This window comes from Sphaeramia orbicularis, chromosome 19 (assembly GCF_902148855.1).
Source record: "Sphaeramia orbicularis chromosome 19, fSphaOr1.1, whole genome shotgun sequence".
Classification (NCBI taxonomy): domain Eukaryota; kingdom Metazoa; phylum Chordata; class Actinopteri; order Kurtiformes; family Apogonidae; genus Sphaeramia; species Sphaeramia orbicularis.
In genome coordinates, this window is record NC_043975.1 from 15,470,107 (window position 1) to 15,487,402 (window position 17,296).

Consider the following 17,296-nt stretch of genomic DNA (forward strand, 5'->3'; position numbering starts at 1 on the left):
TTCATGTATTAATATTAAGCACAAGCAGGAAAAATAATGATCCAGTACAGAGTTATCGAACTATAGAGTATCACATGTACAAATAAAACATTTAAATGTACAACTAAGCACTAATAACACTTTGGGGTCTTAAGATGCAACATAAAAATTAAATTGCTCTTAATCTCAAAAATCAGTGTCTAAGTGAGAAATCTTTGAAACCTACAAAAACGAAATTCACCCCAGATGGGACTCGAACCCACAATCCCTGGCTTAGGAGGCCAGTGCCTTATCCATTAGGCCACTGGGGCTATATACAAGACTGAAATACACCGAAATATTAAATAGATCTTCTCATTTAAAGTAAATATTTTAATGTTTATCTGATTTGATACTTTTTTATCGAACTAACAATAAGTTAGCTACCAATAGCTTAACGCTTTATGTATCTATCTACAGAACGAGCTTTGTCTTCATTTCAGCTTTTATTTAATTTCTTAAAATTCAAGCAAATAAAACTGTAAACAATACTATTAGCTCGTGAAATCATCTCAGTAATTACATTTTAAGTCAGACAATCAAATCATTTTTTAAATATAATGTCATGTCGTTCGACTAGCTTGATTAGGTGTATGTTTGCTTTGATCAATTGTCATCCTACAAGCCCTGAGATATGTGTCAATTTACCCAAACTAGTTAAACGACTGGAATAATATTCAACTGATGTCACTGATATGTCAATAGTTTTCTTACTTTTCCGCTACCATTAAAAACTCCCTCCGCTATTGACCGAGGATAGTTCAACAACCAGGAACCAGCCTCAGTGGTTTTCCTTCTCTCTGGTTAGCAGACTCTGGAGGAATGGTAGCCAGCTAGCTTTTCAGACAGCAGTTGTTGGATTAACTTGATAAGGTTATTTGGAATTTGACTATCTGGTGAAATAATGAATTTACTACCGTCTAATCCGCACGGGAATGGGCTACTTTATGCCGGATTTAACCAGGATCATGGTAAGAAATACTACTGTCGTTTGTGTGTGTGTGTGTATTTTTCCTCCCAAATGGAAATTGGCAGCGACGTGGATGCTAAGCTATTTTTGCTAGCATAATGTCTTCCAGGGAATTAATTAACCCTAACAGTATATAACTAACCTGGTAATTTTGTATGTTACATTATTAAAAACACTAACATTACGTCTTTGTTAGTCTAAACGTTTAAAGGCCAAATGTCGAACGTTTAGTTAATATTGACTACTTCTGGCTAACCCATTGGATCACCGTTAGCTAGCTAATGTAGCTAGCTTTTTTGTTTTCAGCCCACACACTAGCAAGCTAATGTTAGTTCATCATGACAGTGAGGGTTAAGTAGACACAGACATGTGGTTAACATGTGACATTTAATTTTAATATAAACGCGTGTATTATGTAGCTATCAAGTAATTTAGACAGCTTCAAAGCTAGGGTCGAGAACCGTTTTGTGATAACACAGCTAACGGTGATAGCTAGCTAGGTATGCTAATCAGGTACGCTAAGGTAGTTTTTTTATGTATATTTTTGGGTTAAAGTACATCTAGGTGGCTCTAAAAAGACTTTTATCAGGGTTGCAGTTTTCTAATGTTTGTTTTTTTCTTATTGTTCCCACGTAAAATTCCTTAGCTACATTGTTATTATTTACTTCTCCCCACCCCCGCATATTTCTATGTACACAGGCATACATGTTAATCGCGTTTTCATTTTATTATACAGTCTGGCATCAGTTCAGTGAAATTACTGGTGTTAACATTAAACCCGAAGTCAAGACAACCAAACTCGCATAGTCGAAGGGATAAGAGACCTCATGTGACCCCTAACAGAATCACATAAATGTCAGTGATGTCATTATTTACTTTGACTGCAGCCATTCCATTATAAGTCAATGACTTGTCTTCCATGGTTCGTGTCAGCTCAGTATTCGTTTTAGGCCCTTTTATCACTTCAGTTAACTGTCTGTAGCTCCAGATGTGTTTAAGTCATCTATTTATGTGGGGGGTACGCCCTCAGTTCCAATTAGAATATGTAATTAGAGTTTTTCCTTGCAGTGTGTTCTGGTTATGTTAAAACCAAATACAGTCATTTGTTCAGGGGAAACAAACTGGCAACAACAGTATATGAATGTGATCTTTATGTGCTGATCCGTCTCTGATGGCTGCTTTATGCTTGTGTGTCCTCAGGATGCTTCGCCTGTGGGATGGAGAATGGATTTCGCGTGTACAACACAGATCCTCTCAAAGAAAAGGAGAAACAAGGTGAGACTACTGACTACTACTTGTGCTGATGTGATGTATCTACATCTGTCACATTAAAAAAAAGAAAAATGTCTGTGACTGTTCTTTTGTATACATTTCCATATTAAGTCATAGCATCAGATGTTTTGGCTCTCAGCTTTTAGAGGATTGTGCACAACAAATATTAAATCTACAGAAGGAGTTTATATTGAAAGCCAAAAAGTGACTGAATGATGGAGGGCCTGGCCAAGCGAGTAACAGTGAGAAAGCACTTTGCAGCAACACTAATCATTCCGTATCTGTTTTTAAAAACTAATTTAGCAGCAACCTTAATAGCTCAAATTGTACGTCTAAGCAAGTACTTTAACAAGCCATTAAGGAATTATAACCAGATATTTAATAAAAACATGAATTTGTCATCATTGACAAAGTAATGGAGTGAGGAATCATATACAGCAGTTATTCAAGGTTTGGAAAAAATGCCAAAAAGTGCTGTTCCTCAAGGAAACTGCAAATGTTTAGCATACCACACTTTTCTTAATATATGAGAATACATTATATCCAAAAATGAAACTGATATCATTTTTATTTGAGTCTTAAAAAACATTAATTCATGGTATCGGAGTGAGAATCCAAAAAAGTAATGGAGTGAAGTCTTTGTTCATTGTGATGCACCATAATAATAATCAAAGATTATATTAAGATACTGATAAAATGATCAGTCTGTGCAACATATGTTTCATTACTCTATTAAATACACATCTTTCTGCTGTTTTTTATAATAAATAACATTTGAAATCATTATAGTATTCGGTTATTATGAAATATAAGATTAGACACAGACATATATTTTGAACGTATTTATTTACACATTGCTATTTATGTTCTGAATGTATGCTGTATACATTCATTTATAGCCTTTATTGTTCTTAATTTACACAGTATTGTCATATATTTTCTTATATATCCAGTTGTAATTCAGTTATTAATTAAATTAACAGAGTTTTGGAAACTAGAGATATGTCTTTCATGCTGAGTAATCAAAGATATTGTTTTAGAGAAAAAGAAAATTGACCCTGATGTTCACTTTGGCTTGGCTGGGCCCTGGAGCAGAATTTTAAATGGGTCTTCAGATTCTAGTGGGTAGGTGATAATAGGTGGTGTTGCAGTGGTGCCAAAAGGTCATACGTTTGACACTATTGTGTGACAAAGGAATTCCTAATCAAGGGTAGTAGGTGCTTTTTATTAATCTGCATTAGTATCCTGCAGGGGTAGTTTTTTTTTTAAGCAAGTAGGCTGATTTTGCTACAGACACTCTTTGCACAAGTGTAGATCTGTTAAAAATCTAAACAGTTAAATAAGAGTATACATTTTGTGCTTTGTAGTTTTGTCAGTGTTTTATTTCCTGCTGATTAGGAAGTCTGCTTGGGAATTATTTTCCAAAATAATGATAATACAGGAATGGCTTTGTCATTAGTGAGTTCGAAGACTCATTTTGGCTTGTGGGATTTTACAGCATTGAGTAAAACCATGCAAACAGACTCATGGCAACTAATTCAACTTCTTGAATTTGAAGGAATATAAGAGGAACCATTCCTCAGAATGGCTAAAAATATGACTCGACACATGACCAGCTTCAGAGTTAATTTTCAGACTCATGTAAAAGCTGTAAGCCATGTATTCATTCATAGAGTGGAGCGCAGCTGTGTCTCTGGTCTTGTCCTTTGTGTTGATCCACTCTTATGATGATGTGTATCCGATCAGCTGGAGTCACTGTGTCGAACGCAGAGGGTTTCCTGTCACTGTGCTTTTGCGTCTGTCGTGGAGAGCTAACCCATGACAAATCAGTCACCAGGAGTTTTTCTAAAACTGATTACAGGCTGTCTGCTCATGTTCGATAAGTACAGTAAACAGTCTGCTCCTCCATTCATCCGGTCTTTGTATAATCTGTCAATGAATGTGACTTGCAGAGTTCCTGGAAGGCGGAGTCGGCCACGTGGAGATGCTGTTTAGGTGTAACTATCTGGCATTAGTAGGGGGAGGAAAGAAACCCAAGTACCCAACCAACAAAGGTATGAGCTATTTAAAAGCCTCATCTGTCAGTTAATGCATCCCATCCAGCTGTTTTTTACCTACATGTTCTAAATTTACACATAAGAAAACATCTTGAAATACCACAAAGAAGGTTTTACTTGTGGTAGAGGAGCTGGTAAAGTTGTACTGTATGTATCAATAAAAAGCGAATATGAATAAGTGAAGGAAACAACAGAAGAGACTTTTACCCCCATTTTGCCTTGTCATTATCTACTTTCTAATCAGTTATACATTTTGCACACATCTATTTTTAATCATAAACATAAGTGAAGTGATTGCATAATGTTTTTTACATGGCAAAATAAATGTTGTTTTGGTTTTTTAAAGGTGATTAACAGGGTTTATGCATCCACAGGAAAAAACTGATCTTGGCATTTCATTCATCTAAATTTTTAAATCAGAAAATTGCTTTTATATCCAACCATCGTCTTTTTACATGTGTGTTTATTATTGGACTGCTGAGGAGACTGCAGCGTTCCTTGAATGGGTACGAAAAATGAACCTAAAATGCCCCAAGTTTGAAGAGCTGAAGAATTAAATGTTAGACAAAGGCGTTGACAAACAGTAGAAAAGTCACTAGAAAGAGGCATCTTATTAACGAGAGGGTTAAAGGTCAAAAAGGGCTGAAACCAGATTCAGATTATTCGACAAAATTGATGAGATTCCATGTCAAAGACCTCTGGTTAATATTTAACACCTCAGTCAACAGCTGAAGTATGTCAAGGAATATATAGCTATCGTTGTACATGGGTCCAATCAAGTGAACATCAGCATGAAAAAGTAAATTTGCACACATCATTTATCAAGTGGGCTCATTTTTTTATCTCAAGATCTCTATTTTATGGAGCTATTATCCTTTTTAAAATACCACTTGTAGAAAAAGTTACAACAGATTGTACTTTTTACACCATAGTCATGCCTCAGATATAAAAATAAAGCTCAAATTTGATGCTAAAAATTATATCTAAAAAATTTAGAAAATGTATTCAATCTGTTCATTATATAGATGATTAAGTTTCAAGTATTAGATTTTCATTATTTTGTGAATATTATTGATATTTGAGTTTGAACATTTGTGAGTTCCTTAAAAGGCCCTGTCCACATGTTATCACAAAAATACCAATTTTTAATTTTCAAGTTACTTTTATTTCAGATATTTTCAGAAAGTAATGATCTTTTGATACATTTTGGTGATGCATATAATGGTAAAGAGTCATCCACGTGTTACTATGGCAGCCTGTCCATGTGTTACCACATTCTCATGTCAATGAAACAGAAACTTTTCAATATTTTACTCCAAAAGTTATTTTCACCATAGTTGAACATAATATCTACAAGATTTTGTCCTACTTGATATCAATTTCTGTCGAGAACCACATATTTTGAATGTTTGTGTAAAGCTTAAAATATTAATGTCTGTTTCAAGTCCATGTGTTACCGAGCAGTAATTTGACATATTCCACCTAAAAAAATTGTTTTCTGTGCTACCCTGTGTATTATTCATCTGCTGTGGCAAACTCAATTTCCCAGACAGGTGATTAGTAAAGGTTTATCTTATCTTGTCTTAATATTTATATTTTAGTGAAACACTGTTTTGTGTTGTCTTGCTTTTTTTTTGATACTACAGTGATGATCTGGGACGACTTGAAGAAGAAGACAGTTATTGAGATCGAATTTTCAACAGAGGTGAAAGCAGTGAAGCTTCGTCGTGACAGGTAAAAAAAAAAAAAGAAAAGAAAACTTGTTTCTTGCTCAATATGAGTTGTGTAATGCGGTAGCCTTCCTCCTTAGTCTTGAAATTACTTTGACGTATTTATGTGTGTTCTAGTTTAATTTGGTTTCAGTTGTAGGGTTGTGCGAATACTTTCCTTGGGTTTGGCTAGTTTTAGTTGGGTTTTTATTTGGTTTGATGGTTGGTATGAGTTTTTCAGGTATCATGAGGAAAATCTTAATCTATAGAAGCTGAAAAAGGTCAGGCAGACATAAAATATTAACAAAACTGTTGTTGTTAAAGGTCCCATATACAAAGCTATTTTATTCTTGAACCACAGGTTATTTTACCTGCATTTCTATTTTGATGTAGTTTGTGTTGCCGTTTATTGGGGTTTTTTAGTTTTCATGTTTTTTTAAGCTATTTTTATTTCATTTAAATGCTAGTTTCAGTCTCCTTTTTCATCATTACAATTAGATAGTTAAAAACTAGAAAGATTTGGAGTCTTAACTTCTGTTCTTTGTAATACACAGTCCTACAAACTGCTTTTGTGTGGTAACATGTATTTGATCAGTCAGGTTTTTCTGTTGCAAAATAAGGTGGAGATTGTGCCATCCTCATGCTGAGTATCACACCTTCACCTGGCTCGTAACATTTTACAAGCAACATATTATAGGAGCTGTGGTAATTATGACTGAAGAAAATGACAGATATGTTGAAACAGTGTGGCAACATGCGCTGTTTACTGTTAAACATTAATCTAACAAATACTTGAGGTGAACAAAATCATGGAATATATTACCAAGTTACTGTGATTGCAGATTTAGTAATTATCAGTGAAGAATTTGAGGTCTTAAAATATAATCCTAAAAACCTTTTTAGTCATCTACCAGTAAAGTATTTTTTCTGTTAAAAGATGTGATCCAAAAAAGTATCTCATAAATGCCAGTAAAATCTGACACTAATTGTGTTCTTCCAAAATGGCACACAATTATTATTATTATTTTTTTCAACTTTAATGTATTATTTCAGAACCAATGTTAATCTGTTTGTCAGGTGATTTAAAAAAAATATAAGAAAGTAATATGGCTTTTTCAGGGTTCCCATGGGGTCTTGCAAAATCTTAAAAGTCTTGAATTTACAAATCTGCTTTTAATACCTTGAAGTCTTTAAAAGGTATTACATTTGATATGGTAAGTCTTAAGTTATGTTTCCATAAACTTGTTCACTGTATTGTATTTAAATGTGTCTGTTAAATGTTCAAGCTGCTAAAAAAGTAATGTTAGTCTACTCAGTTCCACCCGTTCCAACCTGGCAATTTATATTGAAATTAGGAACGAATTATCACTAAGTTTGCAGACCCAGGTGAGGAATCACTGGGAATGATGTGAATCAAGGCGCTGGAGTAAATAAATACATTTTCCTGAATTCTTGGAGTCACACATTTTTGCCGGTATGGCTGTGAAATGGGCATTTAATTCTGTTATAAGTAGTCTTAAAAAGGTCTTAAATTTAACTTGTAGAAACCTTTAGGAACCCTGTTTTTCTGGGAGTCAAAATACCAAATTTTGTTGCAGATGTGCATTATTGTCCTTGCTAAATTGATATCTTCGGGCACTTTTTTGTTTGTGGGACAAAATAACAAACCTGAAAGCATCGCTTCTTGCTGATTCTGTTATGTTAAATTTGAGCATAATAGTTACCTAATTTTACCTTGACCCAGTGACTTATCTCTCAACTGACGTAAATGGTTTTCCACAAACTATAAGAGAAGCTACAGGGAACATGTTTTGCTTGAGGCATGTTTTTGGCAGAACACCTGTTTTCAAACTTATTTAAATGGGAAAAAAAGTTCTACCATGTTATGGTACAAACTCTTAATGTTTAGTGCAATTCTGTTAGACATTTTTCTCTAGGAAAAACCCTCGTCATGTGTTGCACAATGTGTAAGTGTGTGTAATGTGGTCATCACTAGTCTCTAAATGGGAGCTTCCTCTTTAGGTTGTTGAAATGACATTAATATACAAGTGTCAATGTGGTGTTTCTGCTCCGTGTTCAGGATCGTGGTGGTCCTGGACTCAATGATCAAGGTTTTCACCTTCACACACAACCCCCATCAGCTCCATGTGTTCGAGACCTGCTACAACCCCAAAGGTCAGTTCCAGACTCTGCAGCTGTTAAAAGACTAGCACTGTGTTCACTGATCACATTCACAGAGGATTGTGTTTTTGTGTTTTCCTTCTGCAGGGCTGTGTGTGCTGTGTCCCAACAGTAACAACTCCCTGCTGGCCTTCCCTGGGACTCACTCAGGCCATGTGCAGATCGTGGACTTGGCCAACACAGAAAAACCCCCAGTGGACATCCCCGCCCATGAGGGGGCACTGTGCTGCATTGCCCTGAACCTACAGGGAACAAGAATAGCAACTGCATCTGAGAAAGTACGACAACAACAACAAAAAAGTGGGGTCAGGCACAACAAACCCCACCCCTCGCACGTATTGTAGCTTATTTTGACATCGATCCAGCTGATGTCCATTGTATGTGTGGTGATGTCAGCGTATCAGTTACCCCTATATATGTGACAAGTTTGAAGTAAATTGAAACAAAATTGATGTTTTTATGGACAGTTGAAATTTCACCCATTATAAGTAAATGGAACATTTTTTTTAATTCATAAAAAATTTTAACTTTGACCTACTTTTCCCAAAATGTAATCACATCTATTGTGGATCACTAGCAATCTATAAACCAAATTTGGCATGAATTCAACCAATAGTTTTGCTGCTACCGACGTGTGAAATTTTGCCCAGTATAAGTATGTGGGAAAATAAAAAATGTTAAAAATTCATTAAAAAAAATTTGACTTTAAGCTACTCTTCCCAAAATGTAATCACATCTATTCTGAGTCACTGGCAACATACAAAACAAATCTGGTAGGAATTCAACAGATAGTTTTGCTGCTAGAGTGTTAACAAACAAAGAAACAAAGCCAACCAAAAACAATACCCCTTGCCTCTCCTTCTGAGGTAATTAGAAGAATGTTTTTGTCAGAAATAGAAAATAGGAAGACCTAGATGAATGTCTTTTACCATGTGATTAATCTGTTTTGTGTTTCTGCAGGGGACCCTCATAAGAATCTTTGACACATCAGCAGGTCAGCTCATTCAGGAGCTCAGACGAGGCTCTCAGGCAGCTAACATTTACTGGTGAGTTCATTCACAGAGGATGTGTTTTCATTCACCAACAGATAAAATCCAAACATGTTTCCCTAACTGTTGTATCAGGCAAAAATCAGCAAATTCTCACATTGGAGAGGCAAAAACTTTGGGCAATACTGATTCGGTCCACCTGTTTTGTCATTGATGTGATGAAAGTATTACTGTATATAAATTCTACTAATGGAATATAGTTGTAATAATTCTTTGGTAATTTTGTAAAAATTTTCTCAAAGCCCCAGAGAAGGAGATGTGTTAATGTGTAAAGAGGCAGTAGATGAAAGCATTAGGCCAGTTCAGTCACTTAATTTCTGACTAATTTGTCTTTTGTATTGAACTAGAAAAAATAATTTAAAATAGCAGATTTTTTCCTTGGTTTTTATTCTTATTTTATTTAGATTTTTTCAGTTTAGTTGTATTTACTTTTTAAATCTGGAACCTTTTCCATGATGGGAGTTTACCAAAATATCTGTTGACTGATTTATTATTTCTAAAATACTTAAAAATGGGACTGTATGCTTCTGTCTGACCTTTATCAATATGATGTCAACCATGAATGCAGATGTCATGTGCTGCCATCTGCTGGTATAAAACAGTCACAACTAAATAACAAATTTTCATAATTAATGATAGGTGTGTGTAAGAATTAAATGGACAAAGATGAAAACAAAGAACATCTTCTCTGTTTATTTCAGTTTTAGTATCAGAAAGCTTTTTTAAATGTGATATTTATTATTTTATTTAATAAAACATGCTAGTTTCCATTCATTATATTAATCAGGGTCTGAGACGAAGGTGATGAATTAAAAAAAGCATTGTTATTACTAAGTTAAGCACTAAGCTCTTTAGTTTGTTGTCAAACATGAGAAACACAGCTGCATCATCACAACATTGCATGAGAGAAGCTCAGAAGCACATTCTTTAGAGAATAAAAAACACTTTATCTTATAATTAAAAACTCCTGATCTTATAATTATGAGAAAAGCTTATGATCTCATAATTACAACATCAGGAACATGTGATTATGAGACCAGTTAAGGCTAGTTAACAATTATCATCACATAACATGGAGGTAAAATATTCATGTGAAATAGAGGAAGCACTGAAATGTAATAAAATGACACAATACTAATGTTTGATGCAGTCATTATTTATATTAATTTGTTTTAAGTGACATATTTGAGTCTTTTTTTTTTTTTTTTTAATCTACAGTAGTTTCTGGATCAATCCTTGAACTGTACATAGTGCTGCTTTTATTTTATATTAATATTTTATATAATTTTTTTAAGGGTTTCCATGATATGTGACAGTGATGGATAACTAGCTTGAACTTCTCATAGTTACATGGTTGTGTGTTTTCATGTGCAAACAGCTACAATAATGAAGTGAGCACCCACCTCAGGTCCTCACATAGTCCACAACCTGGAAGATGAACAAACCCTTGAAGCAGCTTGGTTCATTTTCTATTCATGTGTTCATTCTGCTACAGACATGCAGAGTGAACCATGTCAGCTGCAGCATTTGCGCATGGAGGGTCATTATTCATGTTTACACGTTCTACTTCCTGTGTCCTGCTCAGCATCAACTTCAACCAGGATGCGTCCCTCATCTGTGTGTCCAGTGACCATGGCACAGTGCACATCTTCGCAGCAGAAGACCCCAAGAGGAACAAGCAGAGCAGGTCAGCAGCTGAGTTTGCATTGTCCACTGCATTCAAGGCAAAAGCAAAAAAATAAAACAAGTGGTGCCAGGCACAACAAACCCCACCCCTCGCATGTATTGTAGCTTATTTTGGCATCGATCCAGCTGATGTCATCATGTCTATGCACGTGCTGATGTCATCATATCATTTGCCTCCATATACAGGGTGGGGAAGCAAAATTTACAATATTTTGAGGCAGGGATTGAAAGACAGTGTATGACCAATTAGTTTATTGAAAGTCATGAGAATTTATTTGCCACAAGAAAATTTACATAATAGAAAATGTTTTTATTCTATGTGTCCTTCTTTCTCAATAACTGCCTTCACATGCTTCCTGAAACTTGCGCAAGTGTTCCTCAAATATTCGGGTGACAACTTCTCCCATTCTTCTTTAATAGTATCTTCCAGACTTTCTCGTAATAGTTTTGCTCATAGTCATTCTCTTCTTTCCATTATAAACAGTCTTTATGGACACTCCAACTATTTTTGAAATCTCCTTTGGTGTGACGAGTGCATTCAGCAAATCACACACTCTTTGATGTTTGCTTTCCTGATTACTCATATGGGCAAAAGTTTCTGAAAAGGTATGGATAATAGTGTTAGGTATGATTATGACATCAATATATGTTTGGTTTCAAAACAATTGACATAGTGCCTGCTGAGAAAAAACAACTAAATGTTCATTGTAAATTTTGCTTCCCCACCCTGTATGTGCCAAGTTTGAAGTAAATTGAAACAAATTTGATGTTTTTATAGAAATTTGAAATTTCGGTCATTATAAGTAAATGTGAAACCAAAAAAAAAAAAGATTTTAAAAATTCATACAGAATTTGAACTTTGACCTACTTTTCCCAAAATGTAATCACATCTCTTCTGGGTCACTGGCAATCTATAAACCCAATTTGGTATGAATTCAACCAATACTTTTTCTGCTACAGACATTTAAAATTTTGTCCATTATAAGTAAATGGGGATTTTTTTTTTTTTTTTAATTCATAAAAAAATTGATCTTTGACCTACTTTTCTTAAAATGTAATCAGATCTAATGTGGGTCACTGGCAATCTATAAACCCAATTTGGTATTAACTGAACCAGTAGTTTTGCTGCTAGAGTGTTAACAAGCACAAACCGAACCAAAAACAATACCCCCTTGCCTCCCCTTTGGGGGGGGGGTAAAAATGCAAACTATGTGTGTTTCTGATTTGGGGGAATAAACAGGGTTGTGGAGGCGGACATATCTGAATGTGACTGTGCATGTCTGTGTCTCATCCTGCAGTTTGGCCTCGGCTAGTTTTCTCCCCAAATACTTCAGTTCCAAATGGAGCTTCTCCAAGTTCCAGGTGCCCTCGGGCTCTCCATGTGTGTGTGCCTTTGGAACAGAGCCCAACGCTGTCATAGGTATGTATGGCATGGAAAAATGTCTCATATTTAAGGAATTCACACTGAAACTTGAAGCCCAGCTCAGACCAAAGGTTTGCAATTAGATGAGAACATTTTAGGATTTTGCAGAAGTGTGAACCATCCGCCTGATGTTGTCGTCAGATGTACAGGGACAATGTGTGTGTCCAGCATTCATATCAACTGTTCTCCTGATGAAATCCTGTTTCTAGTTTGTGTTTTCCCTGCTTATTAGAGATGACACAAACTCCTCTAGATGGTTAAACCACTTTGGGAATAGACTGGAGGATGTCTCCTTTTTTTTTCCACCACTTTGTACCAACTATAGGAAATGACTATTCTGACATTGTTAACTGAATGAAGCATAAGGAAAAAATGAGAAGGTCTATTCAGAATGTAAAGCTCATGTATATCCTTCAGGCACACACAAAGGTTTAAAGACAAAACATATTAATTCACTAACTCACTCACTAGGGACATCCCATCATAACTAGATATCTCTTTTGAAAACATACAGATTCATACATAAAATATTAACATAAAAATGGAGGTAGAGCTGAAATTCAATAAAAAGAAATGATACAAATGTTTGATGCATTCATTACCTTCGCCAGGAGGTATTGGGATCGCTTTGCTTTGTGTGTTTGTTTGCACGTTTGTTTGTTTGTTAGCAGGATAATTCAAAAAGTTATGAATGGATTTTCATGAAATTTTCAGGAAATGTTGATACTGGCACAAGGAAGAAATGATTAAATTTTGGTGGTGATCGAGGACACACACACACACACACACACACACACACAACAGATCTGTCTCGGTGGAGGTCTGCGCTCTCCGAATGCTTTTCTTGTTACATTTGTCATTAATTTTGTTTTAGGCAACATATTTGGATCTTTTTTTTGCCTGCAGTCATTTCAGGATCTACCCCTGAACTATAATAGCAGTAATAATATTTGTAATTTTTACAACAGGCTCCATGATATGTAATAGTGATAAATAACTAGGTTTGACTTTTCTCATAAGTACATCAGGTGCTCCTCCTAAACCTCTGCAGTTATAACTGGTCAGCTTTTATACACAGGCCAAATGCAAAAAAACAAAAATAGTGTTTTACTTATAGAGTCTCTATTGATGTCAGCATCTGCCATCAGATGATAACAGCCATAGACTTGAGGGCAGTTGTGCTCCATCCCGTCATGAATCTGGTCTAATATGGGTTTATAGAATAGCTTCATTCCAACTTTGGGCTTATTTTCTGTAGCTGGGTTCCTTGTGATCGTTGTAAATGGTTTTGTTTTCGTGTGTTGTGTACTTTGTCGCTGACTGAGCTCTTCTCTCTCCTTCCTCCTCCTCCTGCAGCCATATGTGCTGACGGCAGCTACTACAAGTTCCTGTTCAACCAGAAAGGGGAGTGTTCCAGAGATGTGTACGCCCAGTTCCTGGAGATGACCGATGAAAAAATATGACCTTTGACCCCCGGCCCCCTTTCTCTGCAGACTCTGCTCTCCCACGTCCTTACACATATATATATATTTTTTACGTTCATGGAGAAGTCCTGTGCTGCACTTCTTCTCGTTTCGACAGACTCTGTGAAAGAGCGTCGGACGAAGGTAGGAAACGGTGAAAAGAAGCACAGTTTGGACGAGACGCTCCAACAGAAATGTGAACTGTATGTCTTATAGACTCCTGAGGACGGTCTCTGCACACAGACGCTCCCAAACCAAACCGAAAAAAAAGAGGGAAAGTTCTATTTTTGAAAGGAGAAACCTGTCGCTTTTTAAGACGTCTTCCGAGGAATTTCCAGTGGATGGCTATTTTTAATCACATAGATGATTCCGCTAGTTAGAAACTGATCAGCTTGAGATTTTTGTCGACTAACACCACCTAATCTAACTCTAGGGAGTGCCTCTGAACTGAGTGGAGCGTGGAGAGAAGTCGTATGTGTGCACATATTATTGTTATCATATATACATACTGTATGTGTGTTCGTGTATATACCAGTGTACCATATTTTGGTGTTCACTAAGCAGGATCAGATTGAGCGAACAAATGTATAGCCATGCTTTTTCAGCTGTGTACAGCCCACAGTGACATGTGGAACACAGTCTGATCCTGCATTCTGAATGTCACCTTAGTATTAACTAGATTTTCTTATATTCACTGTATGAACACAATGCACCAGACTGAACATCTAACATAGAAATGTACAGAATAGTAGCAAGAAAAAAAGTCTTTCCTATTTCATACATTGTGCAATATATCTTGTTTTTCTTTTCCTTTTTTTTTTTTTTTTTTTTGTTAAAAGAAAGTTATGGATTTTCCAACCAAATGGGAAACTCTTCATTGTGTAGAATTTGGTTTGTTGAACAAAACATCTGAGGTGTGACTGTAACATTGGTTCAAATTCACACTTCATGTTATGTAAATGATTAACCCAATATGATGACAGTTGCTTTATATATTTTCTTAAATATATGATCTTTGTTCAAATTCTGGCTACACTTTTTAATGTTTGGAGCTAAATTAATGCCAAAACTCACAAGCAAAACATGTTTTACAAATGTGCTAATGTTCACTCAGTCTGGTTTGCAAATACAAAACATACATGTAGAACAATTGCACATCATACTTGAAAACAACTACAGTTTTCTACTTTATCTATTATGTAATTGGACTTTACTGAGAGAATCATTTGGACAAAGATAGTAGAACTCAAAGTAATTCACCCTCCACAATCTAAATTTAGAAACTCCAGCCTTACTCTGAACTCTAAATATCATTTTATATACACTACTGTATATGAGGTGGATAATATATGCACATTAAGTTGATTCATTTGGGTTTTGCTTTCTGAGATCTGTGAAAAATCACCAAATAAAAAAAAATTGAGATTATTTACCACAGAGTTTTCTTCCTCAACAAATATTGCCTCTTGTATTATGTTTATGGCATGTAATTTCAGTAAAAGAAAGCATATTTTTGATTGAGCAATTGATTAAAACTGTAAATCATCAATCACACTGGAAAACAAAAAGGCATCAGAAACTTTTTTTTTTTGTATATTGTCGCCTTCCTAAAACAAGTGCCAAAGTCATTATTTCAGATTTGTCAGGAAACTAAAAAACTTCACCAGAAATTGAGTATTTGATGATTTTGTAAAAAAAAAAAAAGTCATTCTTTTGCCCCCCCCCCCCCCCCCCAAAAAAAATAAAATAAAACAAAAGGACTCGGGCAATTATTTTAGGAAAGTGATGATGTATAACAACATAAGAACAAAACACAATAATGTAAGAAATTCAAGTTTTGGAAATAAGTGATAAATTATTATGATTTACAAAACAGAAAATCTTTTTTAAAAATTGGAACAGAATTTATTGTAATAATTGAAGTTAGTGTGACTATAACACTTTCTACTTCCACTTCAGAGAGTGTGTGTGTGTGTGTGTGTGTATATATATATGTATATTTTGTAGCATTAAGACAATTTGTGAAGAATGATGTAGTGAAATTATGTTGCATTTATAGGGTGTTTTTGTATTTGCAAACCAACAGGATTATAAGCTTCAATGACCATCAGCCCAACACAAGGAGTTAAATATTACACTTGGTGTCCATTGTCTGGCACTTTAAATACCCATTAATTTTATAAATTTATAGTAAAACAGTGGCTCAAAATGGAAAAAATAACAAAATTGCAATGGGCTTTATTCCCATTTTTGTACATACCAATTTGGGTGCATCTAGGTAAAAAATTCATACGGACACTTTTTTTTTTTTTTTTTTTTTTCCTAAGGGTACGGTTGAGTGTTTTGTCACACCCATTACACCCAAGATCCATAAAGTACTTTTCTTTTTAACCATTTTTGGCACCTGTGCACAGTTGTGAAAATAATAATCCTTCCAACCTTGTTTGCAAAACCACAGTGTTTCATAAGGCATTTGTAAAACATGTTTTTGCAGGACAATAGCTCCATATTACATGGAGCGTAGTTTGACTTTAGTGTTTGTGTAACTACTTGACCCTCTGCAGCGTTTATAGATTCAGCTTATCAGGGAATCTGAAGTGCTTTGCTGATGCCGGCAGCCATAAACCACAGATCTGTTCAGCGTGGACCGCATACATACGGAGTAATTTAATTTACAGTTAAAAATAACATCTTTGTCTCTTATACGTCTGTATTCAGCAGCCTTATGTTGACTCGGTGCAAAAACAACATTTGATTGGTGTTGCTTTGGGACTCTGATTGTTCACTTGCAGGTGTTACTAATGACCGGTCACAGTAGGATGATGCACTCACTGAAACGCCAACGTGTTTCTGACACTCAGAATGATTGTAACACCTGGTAAATAAAATGTAATGTGCTTTTACTATTATACTTGGTCTGTTTTGATGAAGAGCTCCACTGGTGATCATAAAACGGTGCTTTTCTTAGTGCGAGTAGATGGAAGTTACAGCCATCATTAATGTTCCCTTGCATCAGTTTTTCCTTCTTTACATAAAGACCATTCCATGCACTTTTTCTTTAAATGTATCTGATGAGTATGCCAACACCTGTTCATAAAGTTCATATTTTCAGATCTGAATCCCTCATGAAACCGGACAGTTACACCACCAAATACTGGTCCAAGGTCTCTTCTGAAGTTAAAACATTTGTCAAAATCAATAGAAATGTATTTTTTCTGCATTACTTGAGGTCGGAAAACACTATCTTTGTGCTTTAATGTATATAAATGCTCAGCAAAAGTATTAGGAAATAAGGGAAAATGTCATTAATTTTTAGAATAAACAAAAAAGGCAGTTTTACTAATTAACCTATAAATATTAAAACCAGTAAGTTCTTAACTTTTCTACACATTTATATAACTATACAACCTTACGTTTATTCTTTTTTTTTTTCCTACGGAGCAGGTTTCAGACCGTGTTTAAATTGAT

At 35.2% G+C, this 17,296-nt stretch overlaps 1 protein-coding gene and 1 non-coding gene across 2 annotated transcripts; one reads left to right on the forward strand and one right to left on the reverse strand.

Moving 5' to 3' along the window:
* Positions 1 to 217: 217 nt before the first annotated feature.
* On the reverse strand, positions 218 to 290 carry trnar-ccu (transfer RNA arginine (anticodon CCU)). Its single transcript has one exon. It is a non-coding gene; the product is annotated as a tRNA-Arg (tRNA).
* Positions 291 to 726: 436 nt separating this feature from the next.
* Positions 727 to 16,731, forward strand: wdr45b (WD repeat domain 45B). Its single transcript, XM_030121871.1, has 10 exons — positions 727 to 989; positions 2,189 to 2,263; positions 4,213 to 4,314; positions 5,964 to 6,051; positions 8,107 to 8,201; positions 8,295 to 8,485; positions 9,168 to 9,253; positions 10,842 to 10,943; positions 12,241 to 12,362; positions 13,722 to 16,731. The coding sequence occupies exons 1-10, from the start codon at positions 923 to 925 to the stop codon at positions 13,826 to 13,828; spliced, it is 1,035 nt and encodes a 344-aa protein (XP_029977731.1). The 5' UTR covers positions 727 to 922; the 3' UTR covers positions 13,829 to 16,731.
* The last annotated feature ends 565 nt before the right edge of the window (positions 16,732 to 17,296 follow it).

What these genes read in the sequence shown, in the direction of transcription:
- wdr45b (XM_030121871.1), top strand. Translation starts at nt 923, where the DNA reads ATGAATTTACTACCGTCTAATCCGCACGGGAATGGGCTACTTTATGCC. An exon ending in CGGATTTAACCAGGATCATG is followed by an intron (nt 990 to 2,188) that starts GTAAGAAATACT and finishes GTGTGTCCTCAG; the next exon opens with GATGCTTCGCCTGTGGGATG. An exon ending in AGAGCCCAACGCTGTCATAG is followed by an intron (nt 12,363 to 13,721) that starts GTATGTATGGCA and finishes CTCCTCCTGCAG; the next exon opens with CCATATGTGCTGACGGCAGC.